This window comes from Fringilla coelebs, assembly GCF_963513975.1.
Source record: "Fringilla coelebs genome assembly, chromosome: 2".
NCBI classification, from domain to species: Eukaryota; Metazoa; Chordata; class Aves; order Passeriformes; family Fringillidae; genus Fringilla; species Fringilla coelebs.
In genome coordinates, this window is record NC_140029.1 from 20,816,414 (window position 1) to 20,835,185 (window position 18,772).

An 18,772-nucleotide genomic window follows, 5' to 3' on the forward strand; every position below is an offset into this window, starting at 1 on the left:
TGTCACTGAATTAATGCATTTAAACACAAAACATTCAGTTACCCATTTCAAAACCCTTACATTCTCTCTTGTTTGTGTACAACCGTATCTGTGAAGTTAGAAGTAGTACAAAAATTACAACTCCAAATAATTCCCCCCAGAGTAGTGATAATATTCTTGGAGAGGGTATGAGGGGATAAGAAGAGCACAGCATGCTTCCTGCATAACCCTTAAGAAACTGGAAATATTATGCTACATGGAATTAGAAAGCTTCCAATATTGTTTCTTACCTTAAAGATAAGCAACCCATCCCACACACACCCCAAAAAAAAGCCCCTAAGTAAAACCAAGCCCAAACCCAAAAGTCCAGAACTATGTTAAGTTTTATAGAGAGGCATCAATACCAAATAGGTTCAAAATAGACAGCTGAAAGCAAGTCCTCATAGATTAAATGAAGTCTTAGCATAACTACATTGATTTTTATTTTACCTGTGAAAATCTTTACACACTGTATCTCTTAAATGCACAGCAAGAAAAAAATCTCCTTAATATCTAGGACCTGCCTCAAACTTCTATGACAAACTGACCTACAGAACTAGATCCATATACTTATTAGGTATTTTATGTATAGATTACAAATGCATTAGAAGACTAAATACAAATAGCTTTTCTTGAGAAGAAAGAATATGTAATAACATGTAATAAAATACTGGCTTTGTTACTACCAAACAGTTGTTTCCTCTAATCTATTCACAGCCATGTTTCAATTTCCATTTACCTTATTCTTTCCACATTCCCATACTTTAAACACTCATTAAGCAGGAGCACACACAATGAATCAAGGTCTGCAGATAAAAATAAGTACAGTCTATTGAGTAACTGAGTACAGTATATGTAGCATATGCATAAACACCACACATACCCACACTGGTTTTCCTCTTAAAAAAGAAACAAACAAAACCATAAACATGATGGATACCTAGATAATAAATTGCATTACTGGCAACTCTCTGGTAACAGCAAGCAACAACTAGAGGTGCCTTGCAGATCTCTTATTTCCACACTAATGTCTATGAGAGCATCCAAAATTCATACTGAAAAGCACATATTAACATATGTATGAACTACCAACCAGAGAAGTTTAAATTGTCCTTTCAACAGACCAAACATACATTCAATTCAGCTCTCTCACTCCTATCGCAGTAACTATTCCCACAAAACACACAATTCTTCTGGCAGACGCCACAGACATGAATGATTTTGTTTGTGTTTTCTTCCAAACTAAAAAAATCATGATAAATTTGCCCAAGTAGCTGAAAGAGGGAAATGCAGAGGAGATAAAAAGCAATTTGGAACCAACCAGTATATCCAAAGTGTGGAAGTTCACTTGTTGTAACGAAGTTTCTTAGTTCTGATTTTAAACAGCGCACTCTGAGTCCTCTGGAAGATTTTTCCCCTGAAATGTAGTGTGAAATGCACAAAGGAAGACTGCAATTTCAGTACTGCAAGCTCACACCATTAAACCCCACTCTCACGCTGTTTGACTGCAAAGCACCTAACTCAACTGACTTGAGACTTCTGAAGTCACAAGCCTTTAAACCATCCTTTCATTTCAACTCCTTAGAGTCTTTAGATCACATGTGGCAATATCCAACATAACTTTTAAATGCAACTTCCAAAACTGGTGCCATTTCAACTGTTAAAGCCCTCACAAAAACAAAACAAATCACCAAAAAAACAAACCCAAACCCACAAAAAAAAAAAAAAAACAAAAAAAAAACCAAAAAACAATCCAAAAAGAACAAACAAACAAAAAACCCAAAAAAACCCCGAAAACCCTGTAAACCCAACATCCCAAGCTTCAGACTTCCACACCACATATGAGGGTGGTGGGCTCCACCATTCTGCCAGTAAATTAACAGTCATAATAAAGAGGTCATTCACTAGCCATTAAAGCACTAAAATTGAGACCATTCCCTTCATCAACTAGCTTACCAAATTGAAAGCAATAAGATATTGTATCAAAGCAGGCCAACTCCTCTCTTCCAGTAATATCAACCTGGGATCTAATAACCAGACTCCAAGGAAAACAGCATCCAGAACAGTTTCTACAGCATTGAAAAAAAAAGCCCAATTTTTAACATATTTGGCAGAGGGGGAAATATAAGTAGCTACCTGATACTATTTCAAGCCTAAAACATTCATTTTAAACACATTTCCTAATATTTCTCAACCATCAAATTGAGCAACACAAAAAGATCCAACTCAGACCACAAGCCCCTCTTGCAAGATAAGAAGCTGAATAAACGTTTCAAAAGGAACACAGAACATGATCTGATACATTCTTTCAAAATTGTTCACTAATATACTTGTTAAAATTCTGACACATACAGGTCAGTAATTCTACCTGGGTTGGATGACCAAGAGAAAATGAAGAGAAAAGAAAACAGAATGAATAATCCTCCATGTATAATCTTTCTAGAACTAAAGGAAGTGAATGAATTTTGTTGGGATACAGAGACCTAGATTAGAATTCTTTCTTGGCCACAGTACAATGCCTCCTAAGACCTTATAAATCAGCTATTTACACAAATGGCTGCGTTTAAGATGAAGCAGTCAGGAATTTCACAGGATTACTGGTAAATGCTGGTTTTCTGGACAACTAACTTCACAGCCAAGTTTAAGAATTGCTAGTGTCTACAAACAGTGCAGCTCACCTCAAACACCTAACCTGAGGGAAGAAACTGGTATTTGTGTTTGATTAGGTCTTTTTTTTTTAAATTAATTTGTATACAGCATCAATAAAGCTCTTTTGCATATTGTGATGCAAGTAATTGCTTTTAGTTATGTGTTTAGGGCCAAAGAATAAAGAATTATCTAACTAAAACAGTAATCACTTACTACTGAAACAACAAATTAATACAAGTCACATGGTGAAGCCTTGCAGCTAATTAATAGAGAAGCCTTTCTTTATACAATTTAAATAATTGTTAGGTTAAAAAAAATTACAACTCACAGCTAGCCACAGACAGGAGCACATTAGGAAAGTGCAGTGGAATAAAGAAAATAAAAGTTCTGAGTCTGTCTGATACTCCTTTTTAAAAGGCAGCACCTCCAGCTGGGGCATGAATTCAGCACTGATTCAGGAGACAAGAACTCTATCTACTAAATCAACAACAAAACTTCTTGCAACAGTCCAGGTTTCACTTGGAAATCTTGCTGAAATACCAGCCAAGCTCAGCCTTGATTAGACTGCAATGAGATCATAGCTTTAGGAGGTATAGCTGTAGGCTCTTGTAAAGCTGATACTAAAGAGACATTTATTTAAATGATACATCAATCTTTCTCGAAACGCATGAACTAAAATGTTCTCATATTTATTAATGTAATATGGATAAAGCTGACTGCAGAACAACTTCAGAGTTCTTAAGGATATTGTTAGCACAGGAAGTTAGCACACCACCCACAATCAATAGTATGATTGACACTGCAAGTTGGGCATCTCAGATAAGAGCACTTTTAAAGTAAAAGTAATCAAGATAATGCAGCTATGGGAGATTTTCAAGAGATTCACTCTTGAGCACTCTGACTTTTCATTTTCATTATTTCCAATAAGACCTCGTCTTCAGATGTTTCTTCTTTAAAAAAGAGGAAAATACAAACTGAGGCTCTTGAGACTTCTAATTATTGTCCTCAAAGTTCTCATTTCACCTTTTGTTGAAATATGCATGTTGCCATAAAAAGCAAGTCCTTTCTTTCAAGATGTCAAATTAGGCAAGAACAAGCTGCCTTTGGGCACTTTTTTTGGAATGTTATCCCACACACATGCAGAGATCAGAAAAAATGCAAAGCATTTTTTGAAAGGGACATTAAAAAATAATGGTATGCAACACAGTGACAATGCTAAAAGACTTTTTTCTTAAATATTAGCAACACCATTTGCACTTGGGTGGGGCAAGCTTTAGACGACCAGCTATGTTTAAAGATCGAGCAAGCTGTATCATGCACCATTTTTTTCTGTACCTATTGCAGCAATAACAAAAAGGGCAAGGGAAAAAAAATTTTAAAAGGCTTGTGCCTGGCAGGTGAACTCGATACTCTGCCTACCTGGTTCTATTTCTGGACTATTTCTCCAAGTCTTGTTTCAGGTACAGGAAGAAAAGCTACTGTGAATGGGGAAACCTGCCCACTCTGAAAGTGCTGGGCCCACTGCTAGGCACCAGCAGTGTGACTGTGCACTGACCTCTCCCAGGGCAAAGCACTTCCCTCACAGCATCAATCATGGAATGGTTTGGGTTGGAAGGGACCTTTAAAGGTCATCCAGTGCAACCCCACTGCAATGAGCAGGGACAAAACGCCAGCAGCTGAGCACACACACCCTTGGTAAGGCTGGACACATTTTCTCCTCTTTAGCATGCCTTGCTTTCTCTGATTATTGACAATTTGGTGGATCAAAAGATACTCTTGTTTTAATTGACCTAATTTCTAAAAAATTCCCAAATAGTACTTGTTGCCAGTATTTGCCCTAGACTCTCCCCATGATACCTGTGGTAAAAAATCTCCCTTCCTATCAGCAAGTGAAATAGCCACACAACCAGAGAGATGGAGAAGTGTATTACAGAGAAAGTGCTGAAAAGTGAACACCACATACTTACTCAAATTTTTCAATAACAGTATTTTTTGGGGCTACTTCTCCAGAAGTTGTGCCATATATGCTAAAGAAAGTGGCAAATATTTACACACACAGACTTCCCAGCATTTACATAAAGGTGTAACTTTCTTCAAAGGCTGATCTTGCTTTTGAGACTGCAAAAGCACAGAGACAAGCAGAATTTTAGAAATACCCCTTAAGCGGCTGCTATCTGAGACTCCATTCACACCTTGTCACATTCCTCGAAGAGTTGGCAGCTGTCGTCATCCACCCTCACTTCCCCAGAGATGTTCTGCACTAGAGTGAGGCAGAGCTTTATAGCCAGCTAACGCTTAAGCACAGTTTGAATCCACAAAACCAGGAGTTTTTCCACAGGTGTCCTGAAGGATTTAGTCCACTGGGTTTTCCTGGGTCTCCCACTGACCAGACATCAGTCTTCTGAGAAGGAAGGACACATGCCACAGAGAGAAGCACTGGTGAAACGGCATCTCCTCATCCATGGCAGCCCAATGATCCTCACTCAGGAACAGGGTAACAAGTTCAGAGCTCTCTTCAGCTGAGAGGAGACAAACATTATATCTTCTGCAAGGAGGGACTGTTTTAACCACTCCCTTTTAAATTATTCTTCTCTCCACTAGAAGCAGTACAGTAAAAAACCAAATCACCATGATGGGTGGGCCAAACCAAGATGGAAAATTTTGCAGCTAAAAAATCATAGTCCTGGGCACACAAATTTCAGTCCCTGGTTACAAAACTATTTCTATACCACTGTATCCAACAAGAGCAAATAAAAACATACTCCAAATTTTAAACCCAAGGATCCAGGTTCCCCTCTTATTCTTAGGTCTGTACAGATGAACCCAGACTGCTCTTCCACAGCATAGCACAGCTGTGTGGTTCCACTTAATTATTCCTTTGCAACAGATCCAGTTTTAAAGGTTCCCAGGCACAGACACTTCTCTCCACATACCACAGCCACATCCTCATGCCACAAATACTTACGCCTGTTACTTAATACCTAGGTAACATTATGAACAAGCATCACTGATCAGTCTTTAGATGTAGCACTTATTAGCCATTACCAGAAAGGTGGAATTATTTGAATTGGAACTTAATAGCTAGTGCATACATAGTAAAATAGCTCTTCTCGCCTTTTCTCAAATGCTCCCAGCTTCACTGTTCTCTTATTCAGGACAGTAGTGAGTGGCCAACAGTCTTGCAAGTCATTTTTCAGCCTATACATCTGACACTGACTGTTGTTTCTTGAAAAACAGCACTAGGGAAGTGATCTAGAAACAGATGGTTTGAAAAGTTCTCACTGGGAAAGTTCGTAACACAGTTGTTTCAAGGGTGGGAGAAGGGAACCAAGTAGAAAACTCACAACAAAACCAGATGAAAAATAAGATAATTACTGTCGTGGATAAACCAGGACTTGTTGACCTCTGATACTCTCTGGCACTTTCAAAATGGGAACAGGCAGAGTCCGGAGGACTTGGAGACAAAAGCATATATATAACTTTCTGACAGATCTTGAGCAAAATGTGTTTTGCTAATGTGACTTTTTTTCACTACAACATATGGATCTATTTTCATGTGCTTTCACTGTGCAACATGAAAGCTGTCTTGACTGCAAAAACCAACAATTACTGAGAATAGGGACTCTTAAGTCAAAACACATTCAGAGGAAAAAAAAATTCTACAAAACATGAAGCATTTCTTTAACTTGTGTCCAGTACGCAGAGAGTAAAGCTGTAAGTATACAAGGACAAGAAGAAAAAAAGAGAAAAAAAATTTTAAAAACACAAAAGAGAAAAAAAGAAGGCAACCAGATAGTGCATATATACCCAAGGCCGTCCCTCTACCCCGTCTTCGGTGCATGGATTTGGTCACTACCCACAAGACCTTTTTGTTTCAAGAAGAAGGGACAAACAAAAGGCTATCCTAATTACTTAGAATTTGCAAGTGCAACGGCAGCGGAGAAAACAGCCTCGGAGCCGCGAGTTTCAGTCTCCATACCCTCCTGCGCCAGGAGCCCGCAGGGGAAAGAGGGAGGGAACAGCCCAGCAGAGGGTTTCGGGTCCCCCAGCCAGTTACCAGCGCCCACAACGACGGCGCCGGCTTTTCACTGGGACGTACGAGCGGCCAGAAGCGGCAGCTCGGAGCCGCCACGCTGCCTGCGCCCAGCAACCTGTTGCCCCCAGAGCTGCTGGGATGAGCCCCGCACCCTCCGGTACCGCTCCCCGGGCGCTGGCGGCGGCCGTGGGGCCCTGGAGCACCCCCGGCCCGGCGGCACCTGCGCTGGGCGCGCTGCCCCGCGGTACCTACGCCCCGGGCTGCGGGCAGGCGGCGCGGCCGGGCTGTCACCGCCGCGGGCACGGCAAAATGGAGCCGGCCGGACCCACCTCCCTCCCGCCCCGGCGCCGCTCACCTTGGTGATGATGAGGGGCTCCCCGTGCTCCCGTCCGCCCTTCACCGTGAAGCCCCAGGGAGCCCCGCCGGTCAGCTGCACCTCCACCAGCTTGTAACCCTCAGCTGCCCGCTGCTCCACCATCACCATCACGGGCCCCGGTTCCACCAGTCCGGCGCCGAGCCGAGGGTCGCCGACGGCCAGCCGCTCCCGTCCGCCCCGCAGCCCTACGTCCTCCATGGAGCGCCCGTCGCCGCCGGGACTGGCTCGCCTCTGCCGGCCGCTCCCCGGTGCGCGCCAGCCGGCGGCCGCCCGCGGAGCCACCTACCCGCCCCGCAGCGCCGGCCGGCCCGGCCCCATCGGCGGCGAGAGAGGGCTGCTCCGCCCGCCCCCTCCCCTTCCTCCTCCCCCGCAGCCCGCGGTATTGTCTCACGCCGAGGCCGGAGCCCGGCGGCGGGGGGGCGGCACCAACTTGTGGCAACTTGGCGGCGGGGTAAATGCCGCCGAGCAATGCGGGGTGCTGGGAGGAGCGCGGCGGGGAGAGGCGCCCCCGCCTCCCCTTCGCCTCGGAAAGAGGACGAAAGCCGCGTTTCACCAGCGGGGCAGCTGCTTGCCCCTCCCAGAGAGCGGCAGAGGAGGGGGGAGAGGGGAGCAGCCCCGGGCCGGCCGCTAGACAAAGGCAGCGGCGAGACGGTCCGTGAGCTCCGAGTCACCCCGGGCCGGCCCCGAGGCCGTACCCGTGTCACCCCACCACACGCAGGGGCAGCCGCGCCTCCCCTCCACCCCCGTTCCCAAACAAAAGCGGCGAGCAGGTGGAGGGTGGGGTGAAAGGGCAGCCAGCGGCTGCGGCCGTCCCCCGGGCAGGGACGCCCCGCCTTCGCCGTGCCAGGCGGCGGGGGGCCGGGGTTGGGAGCGCAGAGGGGGCCGGCTCTAGCCGGCTCTTCCCGTCTCGCCGCGGTGTTCGGGGAGGGGAAACCGGGCAATGCGGGGGGCAGGTCAGGGGGCAGCCGCAGCGGGAGCCGGAGGAAGGAGGAGCTTTCCGCCGACCTCTCCCGGCCCGCGCTGCCTCCACCACCTGTGGGGCGGGAGGGGCCCGCGGGCTCCGGGCCGCCTCTCCCGCCCGGCCCCTCTAGCGGCAGCCCCGCCGCACCGCCCGGCCCGGCCCGGCCCGGCCCGGCCCCCGCCGCTGCCACAACGGATGGGCCGGGCCGGGCCGAGCCGGGCGCCGACTGGAGCCGGCGGGAAACACAGGTGACGCTTTCAGCGAAGAAATCCAATAGAGAAGGGATTTCGAGTCCCTGATTTTAAAAAAAGTTTGATGGCAGAGTGCGAGGCAGCACTAGAAGCGCTAATCTGAAGGCAAATCTTGGATGGGAAATAAATGCAGGGTTTGGGTTTGCCTGATGCTTTCACTGAGTTAGTGGTGAGGCTGGGAGTGAAATACTTATCTTTTGCACTTCTTGCGGTTTAATTGAATCACTTTATAGGAGGTTTCAGTGCCTTAAATCAGGACCAGACTTGGCCTAGAGTACCAGTGTGCTAACAGACAATCCTCCTTGGCATTTCACTGCCAAACAGGCAAACTACCGCTTGATCTATGACGGAGGGAAATCTCTATTTTCGTTTGTGAAAGACTGGTGAACCTCAAGGTACTTTTTCATGTGATGAGCTGTCTCATGGAGGTGCCTGGTTATATGCAGAGGGATTTTAAGGTTTTGTATGATGATGTAACAGGTCATATATTTTCCTTTCTGAAAGTGAATCTTGGGACATTCTGATTATGTGGTTTGTTCCTCTAATTCCTGTTTCAGTTGGTTTATTTCTCATAAAACTCTCCTGCCTCAAATAAAACCTTTTTTTTTTTCTTTTTTTCCCCCTACAATACTTCTAGGATTAGCTACAGGATGTTTCTTCAATACCTAAAGAAAACTTCGGGTTCAGGATTGAGAACACCTGAGTCATCAATCCCAGCAGCAGATTGGAGAACATCTAGAAAAAAAGAAAAATACATGATTACGATGATTGTCATTCCCTTGTAATTAAGGGACAGAAGGAGCAGTGGAGGGGGTACTCAAACTCATGCATCCTTTTATGAGAATCCTGCAAAATACAAACCATATACCAAACCCTAGGTATTGCATCAAGTTATTTAGGGCCTCTAATGACTCACAGATCCTTAGTTAGATTTCTTCTGCAATTATTTTTGGTCATATAGACAAGCAGAAATAGAAGTAGTTTTCCCTGTGTCCTGTCTCCAGTTCTTGGAATCTGAAACAAAGTCTTCATTTATGTTTGTGTAGTGCATATCAAGTTGTCTTCACAGCAATGTGTACTCAGTAACATATAGCTGGAAGTTTTAAGGAGCTGCAGTATGCAATTTGTTTTCTCTAAGTGTGATAATGAAAGGAGGATATACTAAAGTTTAAATCATTATTCTGTATCCCCAAGTGTGCACATTGAAATGAAAATGAAATAATATAACTCACATCATTAATAAGAAGAGCTACTACCAAATACTGCTAACAAAAAATGTCTTCTCTGTTTATATCCCCCCTTTTTCAACTGCCAAACATTAATTCTTCATCTTGAACATTTTGTTGTCCATAGAAATTCAAGATTTACATTACTGTTCTGCCTTTTAGAATAGGTCTTAAAAATTCAGTATTGAAGCATGATGAAGAAATCTGACCACAGATTTTAAAACTGGAAAATCTAGAACCAGGAACTGGCAGCTATTGCAAACTGTCAAATTCTGCTACTGTAATTACAACAGTGGAAAATGTGGACATATATATGCTCTTGGGAAAGCAGTTGCCTAAAGGAGACATTTTGTTCTACAGAATTTATTCAATCTCCATTCTTTCTGTTGCGCATATTAAACAAAGGATTTATTGAATGGATTCTAAAATATTACTTTTAATTTGTGTGATAAGAGAACCAATGAAATCTGTATGTGTCTAACAAAAGCCTCAGTGACCAAAGCTTTCACAGTCCTGGTTAAGAGAGACCTCAGCAAAGAAGTTTCTAGCTAATGCTTGCTTAGAACCTGATAGTCTGACACAGTTGTCAAGCAGATCCTCAGTTTGTGGCTGACAGTTCAGAAATCAGACTTCCTTATCTTGATGACACCTTTTTTGCCTTTTATTCTTTGATGTTATCAATGTTACTAAGAGACCATAAAGTTCTTCACATATGTTTGACCAGCCAAAGCAATAAAGGAAATATTTTTTGTCATATTGGTCAAATTTCTCTCAATTTTTTTTATCCTCCCTCTCTGTGAAATCTGAGGCTTATTCAGAATTCAGCTGGAGATTTGTACTTTTACTCTTCTTAAAATATTGTGATAATTTTATTACTTGAATTTCTGCAGCTCCTGACAGCTTTCATAAGGTTTCAAATAGTCATAAAGAATAAAGGATTTATTGAATGGATTCTAAAATATTAATTTTAATTTGTGTGATAAGAGAACCAATGATAACTGCATTTGTATTACCAAAGCCTCGGTGACCAAATCCTCAACTTTTTCTCTTGCCAAATGTTTTCTGAGCACACAGAAGTTACCAATAGAAGGTAGAAATGCAAGATACATCAGGGTGCCATAAATATATCAAAGAAAGTAACAGGCCACTTTTTCACACTGAGGACAGAGAATGATGCAGCTATTACTAACCAGGCATGAAAGGGATCCCTTTGTGTAAAAATGTGTGCAAAAGATACATGTATCAAAGATACTTCACTGTGACACACAAAAGTTACCCAAGAGCCTTCTCCTGCTGTGCAAAAGGGGCTATCAGACTTGTATTTGGACATGGTTCCCACATCCCCAGATTGTGTGTCCCTGCCCTGTGAAACAAAAGGTTTCTGCAGTAAACCAGTCTCCTCCCATAGTACTTCATGTCATCCTACTTTGGTACTTGAAGCTTAATTAACAATTTCAAGTGAAATTTTGTTCTCAGAATTTATTCAACCTCCGTTCTTTCTGTTGCACATATTAAAACTCTCCATTTAGTCACTGAGATTATGAAAACTGTGAATAAATTACTTTATGGCAGGATTTTATTTGAACAGGCACAGTATTATGTTAAGGCACGGCCTCTTTCACCTTTGTGGCTGTACAAAACATATCTTTTCCTTAAGGCATGGCACCTTGCAGTGAATTGCACAGGATACCTGTAGGATGGCTCTAGAATAGGCTGGTTTACTCTCAGTCCTGAGGCCATTCATTGTGCTGGACATTGTAATGTCAGGAGGGCTTTTTTTTTCCCCCCAGAAGCCAAGAAATTTGAGATGTAGAGGCTCCTGACTCAGAGTTACAGAGTAAAGAACTGAGGTGAAGTAAGCCTTTACAAACTCCTACTTTGTTACCAGCCCTTCCAGAGCTAACCACCAAACATCAACAGGCTGGTGAAGAGACAAAGTGCCTCTGCCTCAGCCATACAAAATCAAAGGCTGATGCCCTGGAGCACACATGGTACATTGACAATTTAAGTTCAGATGCCAAAAGAGAAAAGTTGATCCATGGTACATATTCTGAGAGAAATACAGGATCATGGAATGGTTGGAAGAGACCTTAAAAGATTATTTAATCCAATGTCCTGTGGGCAGGACATTGCTTAAAGCCCCATCTAACCCAGCCTTGAACGCTTCCAATGATGGGGCATCCACAGCTTCTCTGGGCAACCTGTTCCAGTGCCTTACCATCCTCACTGTAAATGATTTCCTTGTAATATCTATTACCTCTTCCTTGCCTGTCCCTTCTGAGTTTACAGCCACTGATGGCAGCCCTCCAGTCATGCAATTCATATTCACCACATTTCAATAACAGTGGTTGGACTGTAGCTTTCTAGTTGCACAGTGGATTGTATCTCTTTCCTGTTTCCAGCTATAATGTCTTTGAAAATTATCATCACAAAGACCAAAACAACTGAAATAGTGATAAGAAGTTCCTGCAACAGAAGTGGATGGATTTTTTGATCAAGTAGTTCAAGGTTTGTCAAGCTGCTGGCAGTCTGTTGTGGAGTCTGAAAGTCCTGAGAACCTGGAGAAACAGGTTGAGTGGCAGCCTGACAGACAGACATCCTGGCATATCTGGGAACCAGGAGGTTTTCCTTTGGAAACCTGCCATGCTGCTTCTGATGGATTCAGCATAATCATGCTCTTCTGCAAAACACTTTGATTCCAACAAATTACCCATTTTCCCACAACGAAAAATACCATGTTGTAAAGTTCCAGCAGGATGTCTCTGGTTTAGGCACCTTAAAAACTTTTCCCAAGTGTGTCTTGTTTCTCCTGTATTGCAAGTAAGGCTTCACAGAACATAATTAGTGCTGGAGAAAACCTTAGAAGTTCTCAACCTTTCAGATATATATAACTCAAATACTTGATGAACTCTTTATTTCTTTACAATTAAAATAAAAACCGTGTTCTTTATCTAACGCTTTCTATAAAGCTGAAATTCATGCAAGAATACCAGTTCAGATGATACTCAGATATTTGTCTCCCATGATGATTTGGATTCAAACTTTGTTCAATTCTCTCTTATTCTCACAGCACATAAACTTTGTACCTCAGAGCAATTTTCTGAAGGTGACTACATGAACTGTGGAAGAAGGCTGAGAACTGAGGCTGTGAATGGCCAAGAGAAAAAATATGACAATTTACTACTGATTATATTCTTGACTCAGATCTTGAGACCTATTTGACTTGTAGACAAGAAAAGGGAGATGAGTCTAACACAGGCTCCTATAATCCATAGCCTGCTTAAGGATTTATAATTTTCACAACGCTGCATGATAAAAAGATTGAAAATCAAAGAAAAGGGCAATTCCTCATTTGGTTGCAGAGTCAGAAGATAGCATACACCTAGCAAAAGGAGGTGACTAGGTAACCAGTTTTCCCTGGAGATATAGTTTTCAGCTTGTAGTCAAGTTCAGGCACAAGTCCTGCCTTGGGCCATAGACTCTCTGGTATCGGTGTATCTGTTCCCTTTCCAGTTCCTACATTACGGCCCTTAATCAAATCATATTACATCTCTGAATACCACTTTACAGAGAAACCAAAGAGCAGAGTGCGAGCACAGAGGTTGAAATACCGGTGTGTGGCAGTCCATACTGTTTCATTGTCAGCAGGCTGACTAGGCAGCACTTGGACACAGATTGGGGGATGATGTGGGCCAGGGACCATTACTGTGAGGCCCTAAGGCTTTTTTAGTTATGGAAGAGAGTCCAGCAGCATATGCATATATACACTATATAGCGGCATTTGATCATATGTATGTGCATTGCAGCTTCATTAACCTGGGATTTTTTTTTGCTTCATGAAGTTTCATCATTTCAGTGAAGCATCAATTGTAATATTTATTCTTGCTACCAAGTTTCTGATCATGGTACATTAGGGAGGGCTTTTCATGGTCCATCTTCTTTGATAACACATGTTACATGATAACATTCTCTGTACAAACTGTACTGTGCCACTTACTCTCATGTACTATAAAACACTGACCCATTTTAAGTATGTGAGGGATAGTCTCAGAGGCTAACAAGAGTCTTTAATGCATTTAAACTCTGATATCACAGCATGTTATATCTGAATTCTGTGCTTGCTGAAGATGGTCAATGGAGCCAAGATGGCAATGGAAAATGTAAAGGGAGAGTTTCAAATGCTCTTTGTGGAGAGAATGCTCCAAAAGCTTTTAAAAAGTAAGATAAATAGCAAGAGACTGGAGTATGCATGAGAGCAGAAAAAACCCTTGTAATCTGGTATTTTTCACTTGGACTTTGTCTTCATTTGCTAGCTAGTCCCAAACAGACCTTTTTCTGCCTATCAGCCACGTATAAATAAATCTCTCAGTGCTTTCTATAAACAGACACAGTTTCTGCATTACAACTGACCTTTCTACCCTCAGCTTGATTACACAGAACACGTACCATGTCCAGGTGAAGGTCATAGAATGTAGAACCTTGTGAGAGTCCATCTAAGCATGCATAAGGCATGAAGTACCTGTTCTTTTTTTGTTGCAGTGCCATAGGAGTTTGCCCTAAAGCATCAGGTGTGCTCAAAAGGCTGCGGTCCAGCAGTGGCAGATGCAGGATATTGCATGAATGTGGTGATATTAAGGATGATGCAAGGCTGGTTTGGGCATGGGAGTCCAGGGGGCAGAAGTTCTTTCTATGCATGGCACTTCTTCCTAGACTGCTATGCCCCTTTTTGCTAAAGATATAGGTGTGGTCTCCTCTCAGTTCTGCTAACAGAACTGTTAACAGTTGATAGGATATTTGACGGAATCCTTCCGAGTCATACACATGAGAAAAAGTGCAACATTTAGATTAGCTTTCCCTGGCTGGTGTTTGGCTTAGAAAGGATGAGGCTGTGGCAGGTACTGTTTCCTTAGCCTGAATTTTGTGTAAAGCAGACTCATGGCAATGGAGCATTGTTAATAAAGTCCTGAGGAAACAGCTTTTGGGTGACGGTATATTGCCCATCTTCTTTTTTAACATAGATCCTGTCAGAACCTCAAAATTTAATTTCTTTTGAAGGTCTGAATTTGTGGAATATTAAAGGTACACAATGGATTATTCCCAGAACGCTGCTTTTCTGAAGATGTTTTAGGACCAATCAATTTCTTGGAATTGTGCTCACAGGAAGCTGACTAAGAGAAGTAGCTGATCTAGCCAAGCTGTATTATAACAGTATAATGTAGCTATATTGCTCACCTAAATATATACCCAGCAAACTACATTGGATGCTCATTACTTCTTCCACCCTGGACTGTGAAGTTCACCTCTCAATGACGTCGTGGTCTTTAATGCTGAAGCGTAGAAAAGTCAAAAGAGTGGATCACAAATCCTTTCTGCACTACAATGTTTCTGCTGCTATTACCACATTTCCTCTGGATTCTCTGAGCAAGCTAAGCTGGGTTTTTTAGCTATCTGCTCATTTCAGAGACTTCAAGACAACAATTTGTGGAATCAAAGGTTGAAACTTTCCTTCACCCATTCCCAGGATGCTGCAGGTCTGACTGCTGGCCATGCAACCACTGCAGAGTTAAAAAACCCAGTGATGCTCATGGGGTTTCCAAGAGAAACATTGACTGGTGTCTGTGGTCTGGACCTGGACTGTACATTTTGTCTGATCTCCCTTCAGTTACACTTGCTCACAGTGTCCAACGAGACCATCTAATTGGCTATGGTATACTGAGTTTTTTTGCAATTCAACAGAGCTTTGCAAAGTTCTTGCACTGTAAGAGTAGAGAAGTTAGTGATGAAGTATATTTTGATTAGATTACATAGACTGGTCTGAGGACACAGGTTTTATAAGAGAAGTTTTTTGTGCTAATGGGCTTTGAAAATATAACTACTGGGTGGTGGGAGATGTAATCTAACAAGATCCAGCCATCTAGCAATTGTATCAAGGATATAAGAGTGTCCTACCTAATTTCTCCTGAGGGAAATTATTCTTCCTTTGGAAGACACTGAGGACAGGATAGACATTCAACTTTTGTAGGTTGGGGTACACGCCTACAAACATTACTATCCAATTTTCAGTATCACAGTGTGTGAGAGATTATATTCTTTCTTTTCACAGTCATCTTCATCAATCAGTTCCTATTCAAACTGTGTCTTATCATGTGAATAGGTGTGGGTCAAAGTCTCTATTACATGTGCTGAAACTGGGATATCTTTTTGTTCTGTGAAATAGTGTAACGATGACAATGACTTAGGGTGGAATTCATTGAGAAATGAGGCTGGCCACAAAAATCCATCTCAATGCAAGTTCAAAGACTGTAATATTCTGAGCCTAGAAAATTGGGGATTTCTTTTTTCTTCTAATCTCTAAGCAAAAATAGTTTTCTTCAGTTTTATGGACACGTTTTTCTGCTCAGTTATTTTGTGCTTCATCTGTATAAATCTTATTTGCTAATTTAAATACATTAGAGGTACAGTTTAAAAAACTAATTTGTGTATGTTTCTTCACAAAAGCCAGGTGGGGTAACATTTCCCTGGAGAAGGTATGTAGTAAGTCAATAAAATACAAGTCAATAAAATACAAGTAACTTGATTGCATCAGTCAAATACACACAGTTATTTAGATACTCAAGTGCACACTCATTTAATATATTTATATTTTTATTCTTTGAGCAAAGAACTCAAATATTATTACCTTTATGCAAATGAGATACATTTATCCTCAGCCTTTGAAATTAATATTCACCATCCTTAAAAGTAAATTATTATTTTACAATTCTATAATTGTATTTAAAAGACAGAGGGAAGAAAAGCGATTCCTCTGTTTTCCTTTCAGTAGTTTTTAATGGAGGCAGTAGCTGTTATAATCTGTTATAAAATGTTACACCTTGAGTATCACTATTGTTCCAAGATCCCTAATTTTACAGAAAACTGGAAATAGCAAGAATGGAGTGTGAATTTCTCCATTCATTTCTGTTATGCATAAAGTTAAATGTTTAAAATTACCTTTTAAAAACTAGTACAGCTAATTATGGGCCGAACATGTCTCACCGTTTTCTCCAAATTAAATCTAATTGCAGGAGGTCTGGGTAGATGAAATAAAGAATGTGCTAAAGTATGTGGAAGATTTGTTTAAGGAACATTTTGCAGAATCTGTTGTAGAGATCATAACTGCATCCATTGAGCTTGAAGACAGACCTAGCTTTCTTCAGTTGGGAAATGTTATGTCAGATAATGTGTAAAAGACTATGAGATCCTGAACTTTGACAAAGTACAGCTTTTACATTTGTGAGGTAGCTAAGATCTTCACTGGGACCTGTCAGGCAGTGATGCATTGAACCATACACATAAAAAAAAAGCAAACTATCCTCTGTCTCTATATCCACAAATTTCCTTTTCCTTTGTAAACCAGTGCTGTAGTCCCAGACTTAATTAAAACAGCGATTAAAGTATGTGCAGCTGCACACTCAAACATAAGCCATACCCACACTCCTTAACAACAGAAGTGCATGCCTGTCATATTTTTGTAAACCTGTTCTTTTCCCTTAGAAGCAGGCAAGACAGTGTTTCATCTTAAAGTTGGTCACAGACTGGGATGAAATGTTGTGTTCTGGGTCCAAGAAGAGAGTGAGTAGGTATTTCTAAAAGTATGGAGCACATAGCTGTTTCCAAAGGAACACAGTATTGTTCTCATCCTTAAGCACTCTGTTGCCAATGTCCAAAATCGTGGCTGGAATTTCCAGTGTTATGCAGTGTTGAGCAACATTGTATTTATGTTGTGAGTGTGATTGATTGCTGTTTGCAATGCCAGGAGGGTTTTTTTTTTTAGTGTTTCTTGTATGTGTGCTAATGGTTGTCTCCAAGCTACATCATTTGCTTAGTTGAGATCCTGTCTTGGTGCAGAAATGAGACATACCATGTCTGCCTTTCTTGTACACTGGCAGAAGTGGCAATTGTGTCAATAACTTCAGAGAGTAAGGAATTAGGATCTGTAGAACGATGAAAGGTTTGTAGAATGCTGAATAAATGTCCTTAACAAGACAAAATAAATATTCTCTTATTTGTTTCACTACTTTTCTGCTTCCTTTGCCTTTGTCCCCAGCTTTTATCCTCTTATTTTCATAATCACAAGAAGCCAATTTAATCTTGAGTATAAGACTGCCAAACCAGCTTTGGATTTCTTTGACTGTTCTAACTCTCTACTTTGAGCCCAGCAATGAGAACCAGAGACTAGCTAGCTCTTACCAGCTGAGGTGTTGCATGGCTCATTAATTTGGTAGATCCATCTCCCACTCAGTCTCAAATGTTGGCATATTTTACTCTACTTCTATCATAGTAAGTATCAGTGCATTCAAGGGTCACTTAATTTTTCTTTTTGCATTTGGTGTGCTACAGGTCATGTGCTTTGCTTCCAATAAAAACCACATACTCCCTCTGGAGAAACTATGAAATCAAGTCCTGAGAAATTACAGGAGGGAAGGAACACAGGAGAAGAGGTTAAAAACCAATGCTCCTCACAGAGGAGTAAAGCATTAAAAGGAGGGGGCACAGCTGGCAAAACTGTGGCAAGAGTAGAAGGGACATATAAAAAATTAATCTCCAGAGTATAGGAGTACAATTGAGGAATGAAAGTACTTTCAAAGTGGCTGAAAAAAAGGGAGAGAGAAGTTATAATAATAAAATGGTAAATCCACACAGGCAGAGTAGATCACAGTCAAGATCAATGAAAACAAACAATAAGCAGAAAAAGCAAAATACACAAAACATTCCTATCTGTAAGCCAGAACAAACAATCAGGATAATGATTTGACATGCTTTTCAAATTTTTGAAAGAAAGAAAATGGCTACAGAAATAGCGAAGGGAACAATTTTAGAAACTGATAGTGGGAATGAAAGTCTTCTATTAAACAGTTTATTTCAAAGTTTTGCTCTTCTAAGTATAAGCCAAGCAATATAAATTTTCTTTCAAATTAGAGCAAACTTTTTTTCATTTATATGTCTTTGAGTTGTATATGTAGCATACAATGGCTTAATTTTAAATAATAATCTGTCTCTGTTGACTGGAATTCCTTAGTTCTTTAGTAGGTATGTTTCAATGCAGTATCTTGACAGAAATGTGGCAACTCCATGCACTACTGCTCTAGCAGAGGTGGAATAAAGTCTTAGGCGTCCCAGACTTGTACTGATGACAGAGCCTTGTATTGACAACCTCAGCACGAGTTTATATTTCTGGAGCAGAGCAATCTGATTTTGCAACCTTTCTGTCCCCAA

At 41.5% G+C, this 18,772-nt stretch overlaps 1 protein-coding gene across 1 annotated transcript in view; it reads right to left on the minus strand.

The window, feature by feature from the left end:
- SHROOM2 (shroom family member 2) overlaps positions 1 to 7,356 on the minus strand; it is a 115,428-nt gene extending 108,072 nt beyond the window's left edge. Inside the window, exon 1 of the mRNA XM_084200898.1 lies at positions 7,059 to 7,356. Coding sequence (XP_084057024.1) covers positions 7,059 to 7,277 — 219 coding nt within the window. The 5' untranslated portion in view covers positions 7,278 to 7,356. The remainder of the gene's footprint in view (positions 1 to 7,058) is intronic.
- Between the last annotated feature and the right edge of the window lie 11,416 nt (positions 7,357 to 18,772).